Genomic DNA, 20,748 nt, shown 5'->3' with positions numbered 1-20,748 from the left:
TAGAACTCAAATTTACTATTTTATACATGATTCAGAGATAAAAAAATATGTGTTGAATGTTTAACAGATAACCATGATAATACGATACCTATGCTTTTATACATGTACCTATTATACCTATTTATTCACAAGTGCAAAATAATTCTTCTCAATTTAATCAAAATCATGCTTATATATATTTTAGAAACTTTTATGTGAAACATAAATATCATAAACAACTGAGGCCTGAGGGGACTATATGAGTTTTTTTGAGATATTAAAAGCCTCCTGGCACAACGATTATGCACTTGTGATTAAATTTTAAAGTGATTGTACGGCACAGTTTTTTCAATTAACTCCTTATCCATTTTTTATTAATTTAATCAAATATTCCTTTTTATATAAAGTAAACCGTATAGTGCATAAACAATTAAAAGTTTATGCAATAAGTGTATTAATAATTGAATTGAATCAAACAATGCATTTTATATTTGTTTACTTATTTTGTTTTAAACAAAAAGTATATACCTGATGATTTCATGTAATTTCAACTATAGTTACTAGTTAGGTAGGTATCGATTTTTATACTTAAACATGTTTTTAATATAACATTTTACCATGTACGTTATAGGTACCTATAAAATAATAGGTAACTTATTATCTTTTAAATTGACTGAAAAAAAGCACGGTACCTATCTAATTGCAACAAACTGTTAATATAATTATTGTATTACATGTATCGGAGAATAAACTAACCAGTTAGAAAGTTTAAAGCTTAAAAACATTAACTTTTTTTAACTATAGTTAATGACCATCTTTTCGAATAGAATTACTTCCATCTATACACATTGTAACGAGGATCGGTAGATAGTTGATAGTTTACATATTATTGTAATAGTTACCTACCTATCTAATAGCTTGATATTTTCTATATTTTCACTAATTTTACATAATTCTATAGTATAAAATTGTTTAGAACACTCTGATACATTCATATATCTACATATATATATAGATTTATTATTGGTAAATTATTTGAGAAGTATAAGGGCGTCACCTCCACTCCCACTACACTTTTAGTCGATAGGTAAAAAATGTTGTTCATATTTTGCTCCCTCCCCCAAAAAAGTAAATTAACTCCAAATTACGCCACTGCCCCTCCATTCCGAAAATGTTCGTGTACGTCAATGGTACGTACAGTGTATGGCATCGGTTATATAATGTACGGCATTAGGAATATGTATTATAATATTAGTTATATTATTAGGTAATGATGTATTATAAGATGCCGGCAGTCTGTACGATACGAGTTAACTGTACGTATTATATGTATATATATATATAGGTATTTCTTATAATTTATACTTAGTTATTTTAATTTATATAACTAGCGAGTTGTCACTTATTGTCAGTAGTAGTTGTCATAACACATAATGGCAAAATTATAATTTAAATGTTTAATAATGCAACAACCGCGTATCTATGAACCATAGGTAGTATATTATTAATACACTCACAGATATACGTTATTATATAATATATATATTTATAATTATGTATATATCTGTGTGACTACTGACTGTGTAGTGTGTGTGTGTGTGTAGTGTGTATACGATAGACCGCGGTGTACGAAACGAACGACCGACGCAGTTGACATTGGGACAGATTGTTGTACGTCTAAGTTTTCCCCACCACTCCACTGACACTGTTGGTTTTTTGGACTGGGTGGTGCACTCGCCGATGTTCCGGGGAATGGGTACACAAAACGTTTTTCTTTCGGACGGTGTTCAGAAATATTCCCGTTCGTCTTGATAATTATTAACATTTGTTGTTTTACTACTACACATTCGTTACATTCTGGTAATTCTACAATTTTTTTTTTTTATTTTTCTATAAGAAAAAATTTCGAAAAAAAAATACTGTATCCCGTAGTTCACGTATGAATCAGTCTGCAGTTATCAGAATCAAATTGCACTTGCAAATAATATGATAGTATGAAAATTGCGGAGAAGTATATTATACCGAATAAATGTTATTAACACGGTACACTAGCGTTTTGCGTTTTACAGTTTAATGACCTTATTGATATCTATTTTCAATTTGTTTTTTTTTTTATGATAACTATGTTCTATTATTTTTTTTTGTTTTTCTAATATTTACCGTGGTGTGTATCAAGTTTTGAGTATAGAGTAGTCATTAATTACTTATCCCCGCATTATTCTTATCGCTCAATTTATCATTTTAATAGAGGGTTTTTCTTAATTTTGTGTTTGTTACATCTTACATTAACAATTAATTGTTATTTCGTGATTGGAGTGACATCGAAGAAGCATCAAACCACTAAAAACCGAAAAAAGCTGGTAAGCTACCCATATCTGTTGTTAAAATGGACATTTTTATTGACTGCATTTGTAAATGTTAACAAGATTTTTCAATAGAAATTACTAAATTATTTATTTTAACATACTCGTTCTTATTGAATTTTACTAGTATATCATGCAATTTGATGAAATTTAACATACAGTTTTCATTTTATCAATTATTAATACCTTCTGTATAATTTGACATACATCCATAAAATAGTGTATAAATCATGTGTAATATAGGTGTGGAAATATATTAGATAATTAATTTTCAATATTTTTTTCTTTTATATGTAACTGCATTACATTCTAAAAATGTCTATAGTTACAATAAATATATTTATATATTACTATTAGAACTAAAAATATTAAGTACTTATATTCTTTAATTTTTTGTATATATTATTGACTTAATAGTTATCACATATAAGTTTTTATCGAAATATATTTGGTTTACATAAAAATCGTAGGAAGTTTTTAATATTTGAATCAATTATATTTATAATTTATATGTTTTCATTTAATTAATTTAACCAATAATTATTGTATAATACACTAAATTTAAAAGCCTGAATGTTAGAACTATTACATCATATCATTAATATTAATAGCTATACTTATTATAATTAATACAGCTATTTCTTTAATGATATAATTGATAGTAAATTATAATTTTATTTTTTAATCAAACATTTAAAAAACTATTTATTTGTATTTTTGAAGTATAACTTAAATCAAATTCCATGTGTATTTTATAAAAATATTAATTTTTAAATTTTTTAGTATCGTGTGTGAGTATTTTAATAACTAATTAATCAGTTTGGTTTTAATAACCTTGCATTTTATTTACTATTTATAAATTGTAAGTATATTATTACATATTAAAAATGACAGGAGAATGTAAGAAATATTCACAATGATTTTTTTGTTAACTTAGTTATGAATTTTTAATGGAATATTGCTATTATTTAAATTATTGTTAGCGACAATGAATGTTAAGTGAATTGTTGATAAGAGAATAATTAATTCTTTAAAAGTACCTTGTAGGGGTACTAATCCTACTCTAACTTAAAAATAAATTTATCAATTAAATGTTTTCAGTGATGTAAGATTGTAAAATATAGAAATAGTAGACCAGTTGTTAGGTATATTATTTTTTAAATATTCCTTTTTTTTCACTGGGAGGTCTCTACGTTCTGTGTTTCATGTGTACTGTATTATTTTTCATAAAATAAGTTTATTGTTCAATTATGCAACAGAGCAACAGATTGCTTAATAAAGAATTATGTTTTTTTTTAAAAAAATACTGATACTTCAATACTAATAGTATATAGGTACAAATATTTTACACATTTTATAAGTTTCCCCACTAAACTTAGTATAATTAAGAAAAATGTGTGCATTATCAAAATTACTAAAGAATATCTGTGAGTATAAAAATGTAATATACTATTATATCTTTCCAAATTAAATTTTTTCTAGCAAATTTTTTAAAATTAAAATTAGTAATTCTTAAAAATAAGTATTTTCAAATATTAAATTGAAAAATAGTGTTTGGGTTAATTATCTTGACATAATTATAAACATATAATATAAATTTTTTGTTCAATAGTTGACAATGTTTAGAGTAATTTATAATCAGCTTTCATAATACAATTAGATACAGCCAATACCTAATACAATTTTATATGTATTTAAAATAATGTGAACTTTTTAGTTTGAAATAAATTATCCTTTAAAATAAGATTATTATGTAGATTATATTTATAATATTGAGTAGATATAGCTTTGGGCTTTATAATTAAATTAATTTTATCTATAAATGTGGGTACTGGAAATATATGACAGTAAATTAGTAGATAAATATTTATTGTTAGTGTTTAAAAGAATAATAATTAAAACATTGATATCTTTGATTAGACTTGAAAATTTAATAAAAAGAAATAAAAAATTAAAACACCTTAAAATGTTACAAATTGGTGTATGCTTTAATAACAAAAAAAAGTGTATTTTTAAATTTGTAATATTATGTACCTATGTAAATCAGTAATTTTTCTATTCAATCACAATCTTTATTTATGTTAGTAGGTTCTTGTGTATTTTATAAACTTTTCATTACTTTCTTATTTATTTATATTTCCACAAATATGATAATACAAATGAATAACTAATAATTATACATAATATTTATCCACTTTTTCAAATCTTAAATGTTATTCCCTTTATAAATACAATTTAGTTAATTATTTGGAGAAATCTGGTTAAGTTTGCAGGTATTTATTATAAGATGTTTCTATAACAACAGATTTAGGGATGCTGAAGAAATTAAAAGTTTTTATTATCAACTAAGTTTTTTTCCAAGACATTATATGTGTAATTAATATCAATGTATCAATTAATTGTTGTGTGGAAAACTACTTATGTAGAAAAAATATTATTTTTTATTTTAAGGATTAAAGTTATACTAATTTAATATTTTACCCTCTATTAAATTGATATTTAACATAATATATTTTATAACATGGATTAAGTATATTAGTTATTTGTGATTCTAATAGACTGAATTGTAGTATAAGATTCATAAAAGTAAAAATAGTTATCAACCATTGATTAAGCACAGTATATAGTATTTACTATACAGTATATATTTAATCAAAGTATCAAGCATAATGTTGACACAGCTGATAAACTATAGTTTGTGTAATAATTTGTTGATTTGTAAAACACTTTATTTGTATGGTAAATAGAACTTCTATTTTATAAGATAACAAATTTCAAGGCTTGTTGTAAACTGAGAAGAAAAATTGTGAAGAGGTGTGAATACTAAAATTCATTTTTAGTCAAAACCCTTAATTGTATTAATACAATCCTGTTACAGGAAAATTATTTAATTAAAGATTATAAAATTATTAAATATTATTTTGTGATATTCAAATTTAAATAAATAATTGTGTAATAGAATTTTTAAACTATGAACTATTTTTAATTGACTTTGGATAATGGAAACTGTTATTTCTTTATATTTTACCTTATACAAAAGTTTTATTTATATTTTATTTACATTACTCACACTTTTTTATTATTGGTATATAGTACGCTTTCTTAGTTGTGATATTAATAAATATTAATAGTACAACACATCAATATTTATGAAATTCAATATGGAGCTTTGATAATTAAATTATCTTTATGATAGTTTTTATCATGTAAGGTAGGTCTCTCTGGTATCTATATTGGCTTTATAGGGATACAAAGAAAATATAGAGGATAGAATGTATTGTTTTTTTTTTATGTTTTTTAATAATCATTTTAACTAAATGAGTTATTTTTGTATACAATTAAATAACATTCTTGGAAGATAAATCAATCATGAGCTAAACTACTAAATAATAATTGACAAAATGTTTTTATCTTTATCCATCTTCTTTTATCATAATCATAATATCATATGTTATGTCTAAAATCATAAATATATGTATTAAGTTATTTTTCTTCCATATTTTAACTATTTCTGGTTATTACTTTAAAGTATAAAATCATTATGATTGCATTTTTATTTCATATCTCATTAAATATTTGCTTGAAGTGTTTCAGAATAAAATTTTTTTTAAATACTCTGTATATTAACAAATATAATTTAATATTGATAAGCTTATTATTATTAAACTATTTAATAAAAATTATTACATTATTAATTAAGATAATATGAAAATTTTTGATTTGACATATTTAGAAATATTTTTCAATAAACATAAAGAACAAGAAAACAATTATATTTATCATATAATAATATTATATATTATCTTAAACTTCTTTAGTTAATTAATAATTATTATTTAATTGTTGAAGGTGTAGCAGTGTTGTATAGTATTTGAATATTAGTAGTCAAAAACTTTAAGTACTATGTATTTTTATTGAATAGTTTTTCAAATACATTTTTAAAAAAAAAATTTAAAAAAATTTGAAATTGTATAAATGACTATCACCAAAATATTTGTCAGCTTTCTAATACTAAACAATATTTCTGAAATGTAACAAACATTATATCGTAAAATGGATATGATATATAATAATTTTGATTTATTTTAAATAATAAAAGTTTCTTCAATAAAATGTGTTCATATTGATAAGTATTTTAAATTTGGGTATTTTAATAGTTAATAAATAATGAGGTATATCAACAAAAAGTTTCCATATAGAGCTACAATTAATAATTGCGTTTAACTACTATTTTGTGTAAATAATTTAAATTTGGTCATAAAAAAAAAGTCTCAAATAAAACTTGATTGATATCTATAATTCATAAATAACGAAAAATCTATTTGTATTATGTAATTTACTAATTGATAAAAAGATTCGTAATAGTTTTTTTTAAGTTTTAGAACAATATTTAAAATTTAAATATATCACAAAAAAGTAATATATATTTGAATAATTAAATACTACTTAAATATTACAAGTGGTATCTTAAAGAATTTTAAATTATTTTTTTATTTCTCAATTTTTTTTTTTTAGATAATCTTGATCTAATTTATCCATCATTCCTTTCAAAATAAAATATATTATGGTAAGGTTAGAATCTACTTACTACTCAATCTAATATTCAATAATTTAATTATATTACATTGTGCACTAAAAGTTTAAAATATTATCTATAGAATAATCAAGTAAATTATAAAAATAAAGTATTCCCAATTAAATAGAAAAAATTAAAAATATAAAGCTATTTTTTGTATAATTTACAATTATACAAGCTTTTATAATATTAAATATTTTGAAAATTAATTAACAATTTTGTTTTGCGTGAATTCAATGATACTAAATGATTAATATTCATTATTCAGTCCAATATTGATATTTTTAATACAAAAAAGAGATATTAAATAACAAATATAAATAAGGATAATGGTATGATATATGAGATGAATACAGTTAAATTAATTGATACTAACTAAGAATTTTTTCATAATTATGTTAAATTAAATAATATTGTAGACTGATACACTTGACATTTAAATTATAAATGACATCCAAATAATTAAATTAGTCATTATTCATTTATATTTTGGCAGTAAACATAAAGCTATTAAAATTCCAAAATATTTTTCTTATTTTATGGTATAAAGGTTTTTTGTTTTTATCAAGTTATATTATTTAAGATATGTGTATTTTTTTAAATTATATTATTTGAATATTGTGTTCTGTCTAAGTTTAATTGACAATATAATTAAAATAATTGGTAAATGTATATTGTGTTGTAAATAAATTAGGAAATTCAATACAGAAATTTTTGTTTATATTATACTCTTCACATATTAAAAATTATAAATTTTGGTACAGTTTTGATTACAAAATATCATTATTTAATGAAATTTAAATTTGTTGCAATTTATAAATTAACATAATAAATCCTTATTGCTTATTGAATTTCTTTTGATTACCTTCATATTTTATATTAACTTGGAATTATAAATCCTTGCTCAAATTGGTTGGTGTATCAGAAGTCCTAGCGCTATCTAATTAGTTTTCTACAATTATGATGGTTCATCATTGAAATGAGATTATTAATAATGTAATACACATTAATATGAAAGGCAAAAGCTATGTAATTATGTAAGGCAAATTTTTATGATTCATTACTTATAGTCTTTTTTTCTATTAAAAAATTATTTAAATAAATTATTTTATTGTTGAGATTATAATATAGTATTAAGTTTTGCATATTAAATACTTTTAGCACTCTTGTGCCTTCATTACATTTTTAATTTATTTATTTTAGTCATTCAAATTCAGTTTTTATATTATATAACATGTTAATTTTTGATGTTGGTTTTCACTAATATTATTAAGAACCTTCATCGTTGTTTAAACATCTTACATTATAATACTAGTATAATATGAGATACTCTATGTCTATATGTAGTAAATTTAAATCCAAGTGATTTTTTATTTAAGTATTAATTATTTAGTCCCTATATGTTGATATTAATCATTATTTTGTAGTATTTAGTTTCAATAACTTTTTATACCTAACTAATGTTTTAACTTTGACATTCTTTTTCTTTTTAATAAGTTTTATACTTTAAACTTAAAAAGAATCTGACCTATTTAGGACTAATTGATTAGGTCTAGAATAAATTGATACATTTTACAATATTTAAGATACTGAATTTAATTAATCATTAGAATTATTAAAATGAAAAAAAATATAAATTAAGTATTAACTCATATCAATGAAAAAAGAATGATCCTTTTTACACCCTCTTATAAATATGGCACTGTATAAAAGAGTTTTTCAACTCTGTTATTATACGATATACTATGATTATTATTTATTTAATTTACATTAACTTAAGATTTTTTTCCAAAAATTATCTATATTTGCACATTTGTGTTTTATGATATTTTAATTTGTACAATGTTTTTTTTTAATTTAAGTATTTCATATAATCATAATTTAGGTATAAATTGAAATATTGTAAAAAAAAAGCTTATGTACAAACATAGATAATTTTGTAGACCTTAATTTGATAATCATTTAATTCACTCTTAAATTTATGTTAATAACACAAGATTAGTTCAACTAAAGGTAAACTTTGTTGTATTGGGTACGGGTTAGAGAAAAACCTATAATGTATTTATATTTTTTTAATATAAAGCAGTCGTTTTGTAAAAAATATATAACTTATAAGTGATTTATTTAAATCAAAATATTCAAATTTTAATAATATATTTAATTTTTCAGGTTTCTACCTTGTGTATTTATAGGGTTATGGTAGATTAAAATATTTTGTCAGGTTGTTCTCAAACCAGACATTTTTGAGAATATCAATGCGGCCCACAACTGAGGACAATATGAACTCATTAGCACCACAACAATATTGTTTACGGTGGAAGTATCATCACTCAAATTTACAAGCAATGTTTTCCCAACTTTTAGAACGGGAGAGTTATTGTGATGTTACATTGGCTTGCGAGGGAAAAACCCTTAGAGCTCATAAGGTATATATTACATACAACTAACTTAACATTTTAACATAAATTATATTTATATATATTTTCAGGTTATGCTTTCTGCTTGTAGTACTTATTTTGATACTATATTATCACAGCATGATGAGAATAAAGCAATAGTTATTCTCAAAGATGTTAAATTCTCTGATATTCAAGCCCTAGTTAGTTTTATGTATAAAGGAGAAATTAATGTTGAAAATGTAAGTTTTAAGATTTATATTTTATTATAAATATCATTCATTTATTATATTACTTATTTGTCTTTCAGACTGAGCTTTCTTCTTTGTTAAAAACTGCAGAAGAACTTAAGATTAAAGGCTTGGCTGAAGTATCGTGGAGATCAGATCAAGAACAGCAAAATCAAAGTTTTAATGTAACTGCTGATGAGGCAAATATCAGCAAGAAGAGAAAATTAGATTCAACATTAGCAACTACTGCTAATATAAAAAAAGAATTTACAGATAAACACCTAGTAAATGTACTCGTAATTGAGATAAAAGTGTTTAATATTGTTGTTTAATTATGATAATAATTTTTAGGAAAATGATGATATGGATGGAGCAGATGTAGAAGATGAGTCTGAACCTGATCAGTCCATATGGGAACCAGAAATGCAACATGTTGTTGATACTGACAACGTAGAGCTACCTAAACCAACAGTGAGTCTGTTTAACAATTTTTTTTATATCAATATTTATGTAATAAAAATGTTATATTATTTATAAATACATAATATACTATAATACTTATAAAATATAATAACATCTATATGACTTTTTTAAGACTGGTACAGTAAATGTAACAACTTTTCCATCTGAAGAAGAAAGAACAAGTAGTGTCACTAATGTTAGCCAAGGATTCAGTGAACAACCAGCACATGCTCCGGGTATAATCCATAATTATAATATTGTTATTGTACTATTTATATTTATACTTAATTATTTCTGTGTTAATAGATTTAAGCCAATTTTCTGATGTAATGAAAATGAATGACTATCTAGAATCAGGTGGACGCCGTCCACAATTTTGGGAAGAACCTTTTACTAAAAGACTTATGGAAGCAATTAAAAATAAAGAACTAGAAATGAAAGTGGCCGCAGAGTTAATGGGAGTATCTTATGGAACCCTTTATGGTAGATATCGAGATGCTTATGGTTGTTTAAAACATCCTTACAGGTATAGTAGTAACATTTTTTCTTTAATTAAAAGTTACTGAATGGAATTATATTATACAGAGTTCGAGATTTTTGGTTGGAACAAGGCCCAGCTGATGTATTGGCTAAATTACAAAGAAAAGAATTAACTCTATTCCGAGCAGCAGAAATATTAAATGTCACAGTAACCACATTGGCAAACTACTTGTCAACAATGAGACAAGGAGATAATTCACTTACTGTAGCTAATACTACTGTTAGTGCTACTGATAAAACAACATTTAGAGATATTATGTCTGAAAGTGATAGAGAAGAAGGTTCTGATGAAGACGAAGATGACAATGATGAAATTGATAATATTATAACAAGTAGTACCACTCAATCTCAACAAAATAAACCAGACATCACTTTTGTTACATCGCCAGGTTCAATATCTAAAGTGAACAATCTAAATGGTAACTAGCGCTACACCTAAATAAATTATTGGCTAGAAAGTAGAAATCCTTAAACTTGTTCTAAATTATAATTATAACGGCGGTTCTATTGACGACAATTTTTTCTTTATTTTTTGTTTTTGTTTTGTTTTTGTTTGTTTTATTTTATTTTTATTTTTATTATTTATCTATTGTTTTTATTTTTATTCATATATACTTACATTCACCTAATTAGTATATTTATTTTCTTGACATTCGGACCGCTGTTAGAAAATATTTACTCTAAATTAACTGATAATAGTACTATTGTTACTAAAATAAGTTACAATATTACTCAAATTGGTGCTAATCTATAATGCATTCTTCCATTTAGCTCTCTAGTGTCAAATTATTCTATTAAAATTATTATTATTTTTTTTTTTAAATTTTTATTACATATTTTATTTATGTTGTACGCCTATAAAAATATTTAAGTTTATAGAAACATCAATTTATATTATTCCTTAATTTCAAAAAAATATTTTAAAAATATTATTAATTTCTGGTGTGTGATTTTCTAATCACAATTTAAATTCAACCCTTAGATTTTTTGGTCATAATCATGAATGTTATTATAGTAAACATATTATTGTTTGTGTAATTAAATAAAAGATTGGAGTTTAAGAGTAATATTTTAAGTTTGAACAAATAGTTATTTAGATAGTAGTTATTCTATTAACTAAAATCTTTATGAATATGCAATTAAAAATTTGATATTATCGATATTAATATTATTATTATATATATTGTGATTTTATTGGGTGTTTATTATAGAACTAAATGAAATGTGTTAGTTTTTTATGTATATTTATCATTTATGTTCTAATATTATTCAAGTATTCAATAAGAAATTAAAATATACATAGATACATCCTAGATAAAATATTTTCTAACTATGTTTGTAACATTATTATTATTTTTTTTTACACTACAATTAATATTGATCAAACACGGAAATAACATTTAAGATGTTTCATTAAGAAACTAGTTAACATATATAATGTAATGTGGGCTTTAGTGTTTATAATTGTGAAAATTGATTGTTTATAATTAATTTTAAAAATAAATACTCCTAATGAAATCAAGTATGTTTAAAAAATACTGAAATATATAGTATGTAAAACTATACATGAATTGAATATTTTATGTATTTATTGGCAAGACACATTTTTAATATAATTGAATGATATGAAATTCTCGGTCTTGAGGTATAATATTATATTTTGTTTTAATATTTTAATAATTTATATTAATGTATTAAATATATATGCTAATTCACATTGAAAAATTAACCTATCATGTTATTTTCTATGTAAAATATTAATTTAACACATAGTAATTTTTTTTAATATTTGCTGTTCAATGTATGAAATATTTATTTACTGCAAATCTAAGGTTTAGGTATTGTTTTTAATTGTGCAATTATTAATACCAAAATATTTACAAATGTGTACAAATATATATATATATATATATATATATATATAAAACCTATTTTAAAATAATTTAACAAATTATATTTATGGTAACATTGTTTCATTATTTTGATTCTATCATCGTGATGTATCAAATATTAGATTGTTTTAAAATCAGATAAATTTTTTTATATAATGTTAATTTATATTGAACATCAATGCCGAGAATTTTATTCATGTAACTTAATAGAAAAGAACATAATATTAATGGACAAAAATACTATAGGAATTTTGTTGTGCAATATCAATCATAGTCCTAAATAATAGTTGTTAAGTCTGATCAAGAATATAAAAATATATTATTTACTTATTAGCGAGAATATTAATATATGATTTTTATAATTATAAAAATAATTATTATTACAATTATTACTGTAAATATATTATGTATCGCAATTATAATTATTATTGTAATATTAACAGTATCAGTGTTTATAATCGTAAAATAATATAATTAATATTAATTAAAATATATGTAATTTAAAAAAATATATATATCTTATTGAAGACTTGAAACCCCAAGACTAGCTGAAAATGTACTATCTAGATATCTATATTTATACACTAATTTATTTACTTATTTTATTGGTACTGTTCCATAGTACAATGGTACTATAAAATACATATTTAAGCAATTTAAATATATTGTGTATATATATTTACGTATTTATAATAGACTTTAGGTTCACCTAAATTTGTTATAATCATACTACATAATTTAACAAAGCCTTTTCCTTTTTGCACTTTTATTTTTTAATTAATCACAACCATATTTGCAATATACAATACATGCATATAAAGTTTTTTTATTGTTTTACGCGTTCCTAGAATTTAATTATTATTATTTTGTTAAAATAAACTTATTATGGAATAATTAACTATGTGGCTGAATATTATCACATTTTCACACTAAATAAATAATCTATTTTCATAAAACTGCAATTTTTATCAGACTATTACTTAATATTTATTATATCAAGAAAAAAGATTTTATTCAGCTGCATTTTTTAGTTAACTTATTAATGTTTTATATTGTTTCAAAAATATTGTTATTTAAGGTGTGATTTTTTTTTTACTATTTATTTTTATTTTATTATTATTTATTATTTTTTTTTTTTTTAACTGACAATAGTTAACAGTAAGAAAACACTAAGCAACTTTTGTAAGTGTCAGGTATGTTTAAATAAATTTTCTTTATTTATTTAAAAATATTTTATTTTAATAACTGGGTTATTTTATATTATGTTATTAATTTTCAATAAATAATAATAATTACTTTTTACAGTGGAATAGTCTGAGCATCTAATTTTATATGTACCTATATTAAAATTGTTTATATTTTCAATGTATTCAAATATTTGTTTATAATTGTCAAATCTATTATTCACTACTTATAAAATAGAATTTTTGGTTATTATTATTATTATTATTTTTTAATTATGTTACTTCAAAATTACACATTACCATATTCATATATTAATTTATATAACATTATGAAATTACAATTTACCAACAACTTATTCTATTACGCACATATTTTACAGAAATAATAAATTATAATATAATACAGATACGTTATATATTTGAAAACTACATAATATATCTAAGTTATAATTCAATATTTGCAACTTCATTTAATGATATTGTAAAAGAAATTTTTTTGTACCTATTAAATAAAATGTTAAGTGAAACTCGTTTTCAACTGTAACTTGTATGCAAGATATTTATAATTTTATAAATCTATTGATATGTTCTTATAAAGTTAAAAATAAATGGAATTAAAATAATAATTTTATTGTAATATATTATGCTGGTTGATTCTATCGACTAACTTAAATTACTCCACAAATAATTAATAATAATTTTAGTTGATTATTTAATATTTTCAACTATATATGTATGGTAGAAATTTACCTTGCCTGAATGAGTAATAACTAATTAGTATCCTGAGAAACAGGCAACTAATGTACACTTTATATTTATGTTTAACAATTAAGAGGTATGTGTAAAATAAATACTGCAATAATGTTTTTCATGGTTAATTGATTAGCAAGGCATCGACCTACTGAGTTTTAGGACTAACAATTGATTACAGTTACAGCTACTATCTGGCTTAATAATTCAATTATATTATATTTCCCATTGATGCTTATACTAATTTATCATGGTCATTGGTCTTAAAAAATAAAATTAAGACCAATCACTCATAACTAGCTTATATTTTAAGTAGCCCATTGAAATTTTCTTGGTAGTTTTCTTGCCAAATCTGGGGTTTGTAATTTAAAATTAAAATTTAGTGTACAAATTAATAAATAATAGTCAAACTCATTAAACATGTCGTGTTAGGTCTTAATAATTCTGAATTTGATTGATTTTTCTGCCTAAGTAATACATTAAATGTAGTTTAATAACTTATACTTTACATAGATACAAAAAAAGCAGATAAGTAATTTTTCAAAATAATACAAATATTATATAATTATACAATTTAAGACTAAAAAAAATATACAGTAATTGATGGAAGTTATAGTTCACTAACATTCTCTTAGGATTTCACACACCAACCTTCATTACAAGTAATATATTGGCATACTTTTTAATTTCTTAATAAAAATTGTCATTGATCAGACATTTAAGACTTGAGCTAATAAAACTGTATTTATAACTGTTTAAAATTTAGTCAAAAATAAATATTTAATGTTCTGTTTTTAATCAGCTCATATAACTATTACGAATCTACTTAAAATGTAGGTAAAATATAACATAGTTTATATGACATAAAGGTTCTTTTAGAATTTCTACAGTTTAAATTGAATTTCAATAACTTATACATTTTTTAAATTTTTCTATTGATATAAAACAAAAAAATTTGTCACTCAACTAGTATCATTCATTTAATCCAAGAATGGATACAACACTAAAGCATTATAATAAATTAGTTAGTGTCAAAATTGTTTAATCCACTCATCTCATTAAATATACAACACAATAGTTAAAATAAACTGTATATTATCACATTGTTTTCTTATGAATCTATAATATTTAGAATAATTAAAATTACTTAGTAAGTATTCCTTAAAACTTATTATAGTTAAATTAAACTTACATCAAAAATCAAAATTTATTTTTAACTAGGACACGTTTTTCTTATAGACTTTAATTGAGTTAATTAGTCAATTTTAATATTATTTCCATTCAACATTTTTTGTTAAAATACAAATGAGACTTAAATGGTTACAACGTATGTAAAATAAAAAACAGTAATTTTACATATTTTAAGTTTTTATAAATCAGATATTAATATATGTTTAAATTATATATTATAAACACAGATATAAAATAAAAATAATATTAAATCTGATTTACAAACAAGAAAAAAAAATATTAATATTATCAGTTCTAAATAATGCATAGATGCAAAGATATTATACATTCATTAAGAAGTACTGTACATTTTCAAATAATAATAGTAATTTATGAAACACTTCTATTTTTGGATTTGAATTTAAGTAAAAGAGTGCGTCGAGCCCGCTCACGTTTTGCTTCTATTTCAGCTGGTGTGCAATATCTTGTAGTAGTAGTAGTAGTAGTAGAAGTAATAGTAGTAGTAGTAGCAGTAGAAGCTGTAGTTGTAGCTTTGGCATTACCACCATTAACACTAAATATAAATAAAAATCAATAATAAGAAAAAATGTATTGAAATCAAGAAGATATCAAGTTATTACGAGTTATTTGTCGTCCCAATAACACTGCTGAATTGTTTAGGTTGTTGTATAGATTGTTGTTGCTTGTTAACAATTGATGATGTTGAAGTAGATCTACGCCAAAGTACAGAACTAGGACTTGAGTTACTGGTAGAAGCATGATTGCTTAAAGCTAGAAAAAACAAATGATATAATTAATATATTAAAATACATTACTTTACTTATAATTAAAATTATGAAAATTGAACTATCCACATTTATTTTAAATGGGCTACTTTTCAAGTTAATCACTTGAAACTTGACATTGGTGTACTAAGCTTCCAAGCTGAAACTCTAAATTATAATTATTTTAGATCAATTTTTACCCTGCATCCAAAATTTTCTTATCCCAGTTACTATGTATTTTAATAAAATTTAAAACCATGAAGCATATTTGTTCATTTGTTAATATTTTTTTGTAACAGAATAAAATTTAACTAAATTGTTATACGTCATGTTTTGTGATTTTTAAGATATTTTAAAATTACATTATAGTGTTAAATAAGTGAAAACCACATTAATATAATATATTATTAATATATAATCCACCTATTTAATTAAAGAAAAATACATTTTAAATGGTCATAAAAAGTTACAAGTCCTCCTTATTTGTCTAGTTATACAAATGTGTAATAAGCAAGTATCATACATAATTTATTACACATTAAATATCAAAATATTCTATTCCTATATTTTTAGTGTTTTACATTAATATTGAGAGTTATCCAGAGTCTTGAGACATAAATAAACAAAAGTAGAATAAATATGATTATTTAGATATTTTTTTTAAAAATTTTATAAGAGTACTATAATAACATTCAACAGGGTAAAGCCAGATAAGTCAGTTTGTAATTAACTTAAAATAATAACACCATAACAAAAATATATGTATCAAGTTTTTAAATAATAACATGGCCTCAGTTGTTTACATTTGCATTTAAAAATTGGCTCAAAATCTTAAATTAAAAATATAGTACGGTTAATAGTAATTTTTATAATAAACATATCATAATACCTGGTTTATTTTCCAATTGTTTATCAACATTTTCGTTTGGCTGTTTATAATTATTCTGAGTCACTGATACAGTAGTAGTTTTTTTAACATCAGCCATAATTTGCTTCTCAATTTCCGAAAAATCAATACCCAAAAAAAAATCATCGTCGTTGGCAAAAGTATCTAAGAATGATGACGAGGAATCATCTTTTTTACAATTTATAACAGTTGTAGTAGCTGAAGATGAGTTATTATTTTCTGATTTGTTTGCTGTACTTGAAGTTACTGTGTGACACTTTGGTTTACAATAATTGTCTTTTTGCTCCTCGCCAAATAGTCTGCTCTGTACTGGTTTGAACTTTTTGGAAGCATGGTAATATACATTATTATTTGTTGAATTGTTAGTATCTTTCAATGGACTTATACCATTAATTGACAAAGAATCTGATACAATTATTTTAGTAGTTTTATTTATGGTACTATAACTAGCATCAGCAGCTATTTTTTGTTCAATAGCTTGACTACACAACATCATCATTTCATCATCAGCAGAGTCATCTAATAAACAACCAACATTATTATTTTCTGTAACATTATTATTTTCTGTTGAACTATTTGCAGAAGAATTAGCTTCCATTTGAGCTTTCAATAACTGTCGTTTTCTCTTTTTCGCACCTATAATACAACATAACCAAAGTCTTTATTATATATTATTTACTATTTGATTTAATTTTAAAATTTAAAAAAAAAATCCTATGCATACATACAAAATACAAAGCTTAAAATTGGCTGTATTACTTACTGAGACAATTTAATATACACTCAAGATAATTATTCAACTCCTCTTGAATAGCTGTATGATTTGGACTTTCGAAATTCTTCGGAGGTGAATCCGCGGTTGAATGAAAGGGATTTGATCTAAGGAATGATCGATGTCGGCGTTCAGAGAATAATCGGTTTTTTTTCCTCCTTGACTTCTTATCATTAACTAAAGAATCAAATCAAATTCAAAATTAAAATAAATTATTTTAATATTAACTCTATCATCACAAGCTATGCTTTAATATGGTAGGTGTACATCTAAGAGATGTTTCTATTGTATTTATTTAGAATGTGTACAATTGATCTTTGATTTAAACAAGAAAAAATTATTAACTTAATAATTCAAATTTGTATACTTCACTTTTATATTAAAACTTATGTGTTATAAAATAAAAGTAATAACTAAGGCTGGTAAATCCATGCCCTAAAAGATGCCTAAATAAGCATGCACTTATGTACTAAAAATATAAAATTATGCAGATTAAAAAAAGAAAAAATCATGAGTAATATAGAATAACACACTTCACAATAAAAATTGAAATAGCCGAAACTCAAGAATAAACCGTCATAAAAGTATTAAGAAAATACAACTTTTTCATATAAAATATTAAATGTTATGTAGGCATGATACATTGACAATAAATAAAAATAACGACTATTGCGTTATTTTTAATAATTTTACGTTGTAACAAATCTCATATTATATTTTATACAATGCAGAAATATAAATTATTGTATTTTTCATCAAATGTTGGCTAAAAATACACTAAATACATCCAATAAAATAGAAAAACGTATAAATATGCCAAAAAAAATTCACATACTTAATCATGGTACCTCAAAATAGATTTCTGGCATCTAACATAATATATGACTTAAAAAGATTGATATGCAAAAGCACGATCTTATGAGCTCTGGTAATAACTTATTAAATATCAAATTCTACCATCAATTGTAATTAAAGTTTCAAAAAGAATACGTACAGTATTATGTATAGACTATAAAACTGCTTACACTGCCTGGTTATTTTAAATTAGATAATTCCCAAATATTATTCTTACCGAGATCATCATCTTGAAGATTAGGACTGCCAAATCCATCATCCCAACCAATACGCACTCCTCCCAAATCATATTCATCAGGAGTCCTCCTATAAACTGGGATAAGATGTGGAAAATTTGGGCTTTCCATTTCATCTGATTCATCGTCATCATCGCTGTAAAATGTTGATCGGACTGGTGTCTTAGGACTGGGTAACGCTAATCAACACAGTAAAATAAAATACATGTTAGATAAAAGGACAATGAAAAAATTATAATAAAAGACCAAGATACATCTCCGTCGCCTGACGTCAGACATAAAATAGCAATAACATAATATATTATGGCAACCTAATCAGAAGTCGATCGTACAGGATATTAATGTTGTGTGCCTGGGCACAATTAGCACTGACCCTCAAATTTTAAAGAGACTTATGAGTATTAGGCTATAGAAAAATCACACATTTATGGGATTAAAATATTTGAATTTTTGACTCTTAAGGATGGTTGTTGTAACAAAAAAGGACGCTGCCTTTAATAACATGCGCCTGGAACATACTCCTCAATGGACTAGAAGTTGTAGCTTTATCTTTTTCGTCTACGCCGAGATGCGACGGCTCCGACTTTTCCGATGTCTCCATGATTTACTCCTTTGTTTAGAAGTGCTGTTCGTTGTACCGAAAAATTATAATAAACAATACTTTAAAGCAATAAAAAAAACGAGTTTCAAACCAAGGGAGTTGAAAAACAAAAAACGTCGTTCAAACTACAGTAATCGTGGATTACTGAACAACAAAAAAAAGTAACAATACAACAAGAAAAACGTGTTTGATTCGATACTTCGATAGATCGAACGCCACAGACCTCACAATAAGCGGTTAGGAGGTCTCAAAACAGTGGGCCGCTGCGGCAAAACAATACGGTCCGTTACAAAAAAAATGTGTTTTGTGGAGATGCGCGTGCGCGTGCGTAACGAACGTGCCGGTACGTTCGTTCGGCGATGCGGCGATACGCGATCGTGTCGAATACTCGAAAACGTTGTATCTACCTCCACACAGGTCGTGTAGGTGCGATAGTCGTATGCACAATGACGTTATTTTACCAGCAATTGTTATTATTTATTACTATTTAGCTATTTACTCGTCTGGTAGTAAAAACACGGCTGTTTTACTAGCCGCTCGAGTCCTAGCACGGTATAATGTTTTTAATTTTTATTAATACCAGATCTGGAATTCAATTTTACTTTATTAGCCCCCGGGGATTAATATAATATTATTAATTATTATTATCTCAATTCGAGGCAAGTCTGTGAATCTAGATAATGTCCTATATCACTGTAGTAAAATACGAGAATCGCATTTATCGGCGACTACCGACTACCGAGTACCGACTGGCAAGGCTGCAGTCATAGAATAAAGATAATATTATACAGATATAGATAATATATAGACATAGATGATATATAGTGCAGTAAGTGCAGCTGCTGCTGAACTACTGAAACGCCGTCCGTCTGTGTACGACACGTACACAATTATTATCGTGCGCTCACGCGCAATTATTATTGTACGCTCGTGCGATTTATAATCGTAAGTACTGTACTATATTATTACTATAGGAGGGAAATCGGGTAGGGTGTTGTCTGTGGTAGTCGTAGACGCGGAAATACGCATAGACGTCGTTGGCGGAGGGGG

General features: G+C 23.9%; 2 protein-coding genes across 7 annotated transcripts; one reads left to right on the top strand and one right to left on the bottom strand.

The window, feature by feature from the left end:
* Positions 1-1,180: 1,180 nt before the first annotated feature.
* On the top strand, positions 1,181-13,750 carry LOC114119700 (modifier of mdg4). 6 transcript variants are annotated; one of them, XM_027981371.2, is made up of 8 exons: positions 1,181-1,295; positions 9,088-9,344; positions 9,407-9,556; positions 9,625-9,834; positions 9,896-10,015; positions 10,140-10,242; positions 10,313-10,532; positions 10,592-13,750. In XM_027981371.2, the coding sequence occupies exons 2-8, from the start codon at positions 9,174-9,176 to the stop codon at positions 10,971-10,973; spliced, it is 1,356 nt and encodes a 451-aa protein (XP_027837172.1). In that variant the 5' UTR covers positions 1,181-1,295; positions 9,088-9,173; the 3' UTR covers positions 10,974-13,750. The 6 variants fall into 6 exon arrangements, with proteins under 6 accessions (XP_027837172.1, XP_027837171.1, XP_027837170.1 ...); XM_027981370.2 differs by lacking the exon at positions 1,181-1,295 and adding an exon at positions 1,712-1,839; XM_027981369.2 differs by lacking the exon at positions 1,181-1,295 and adding an exon at positions 1,862-2,022.
* A 1,155-nt stretch (positions 13,751-14,905) lies between these two features.
* Positions 14,906-20,266, bottom strand: LOC114119704 (probable serine/threonine-protein kinase DDB_G0288147). The gene is made up of 6 exons (XM_027981376.2): positions 19,617-20,266; positions 19,079-19,276; positions 17,998-18,183; positions 17,217-17,870; positions 16,184-16,334; positions 14,906-16,116 (listed from the first exon to the last, which is right to left on the bottom strand). The coding sequence occupies exons 1-6, from the start codon at positions 19,696-19,698 to the stop codon at positions 15,933-15,935; spliced, it is 1,455 nt and encodes a 484-aa protein (XP_027837177.2). The 5' UTR covers positions 19,699-20,266; the 3' UTR covers positions 14,906-15,932.
* Between the last annotated feature and the right edge of the window lie 482 nt (positions 20,267-20,748).

The sequence above is a fragment of the Aphis gossypii genome, chromosome X (assembly GCF_020184175.1).
Source record: "Aphis gossypii isolate Hap1 chromosome X, ASM2018417v2, whole genome shotgun sequence".
Classification (NCBI taxonomy): domain Eukaryota; kingdom Metazoa; phylum Arthropoda; class Insecta; order Hemiptera; family Aphididae; genus Aphis; species Aphis gossypii.
The sequence above is the reverse complement of the archived record's forward strand: the minus strand, read 5'-3'. Positions and strand labels throughout refer to the sequence as shown.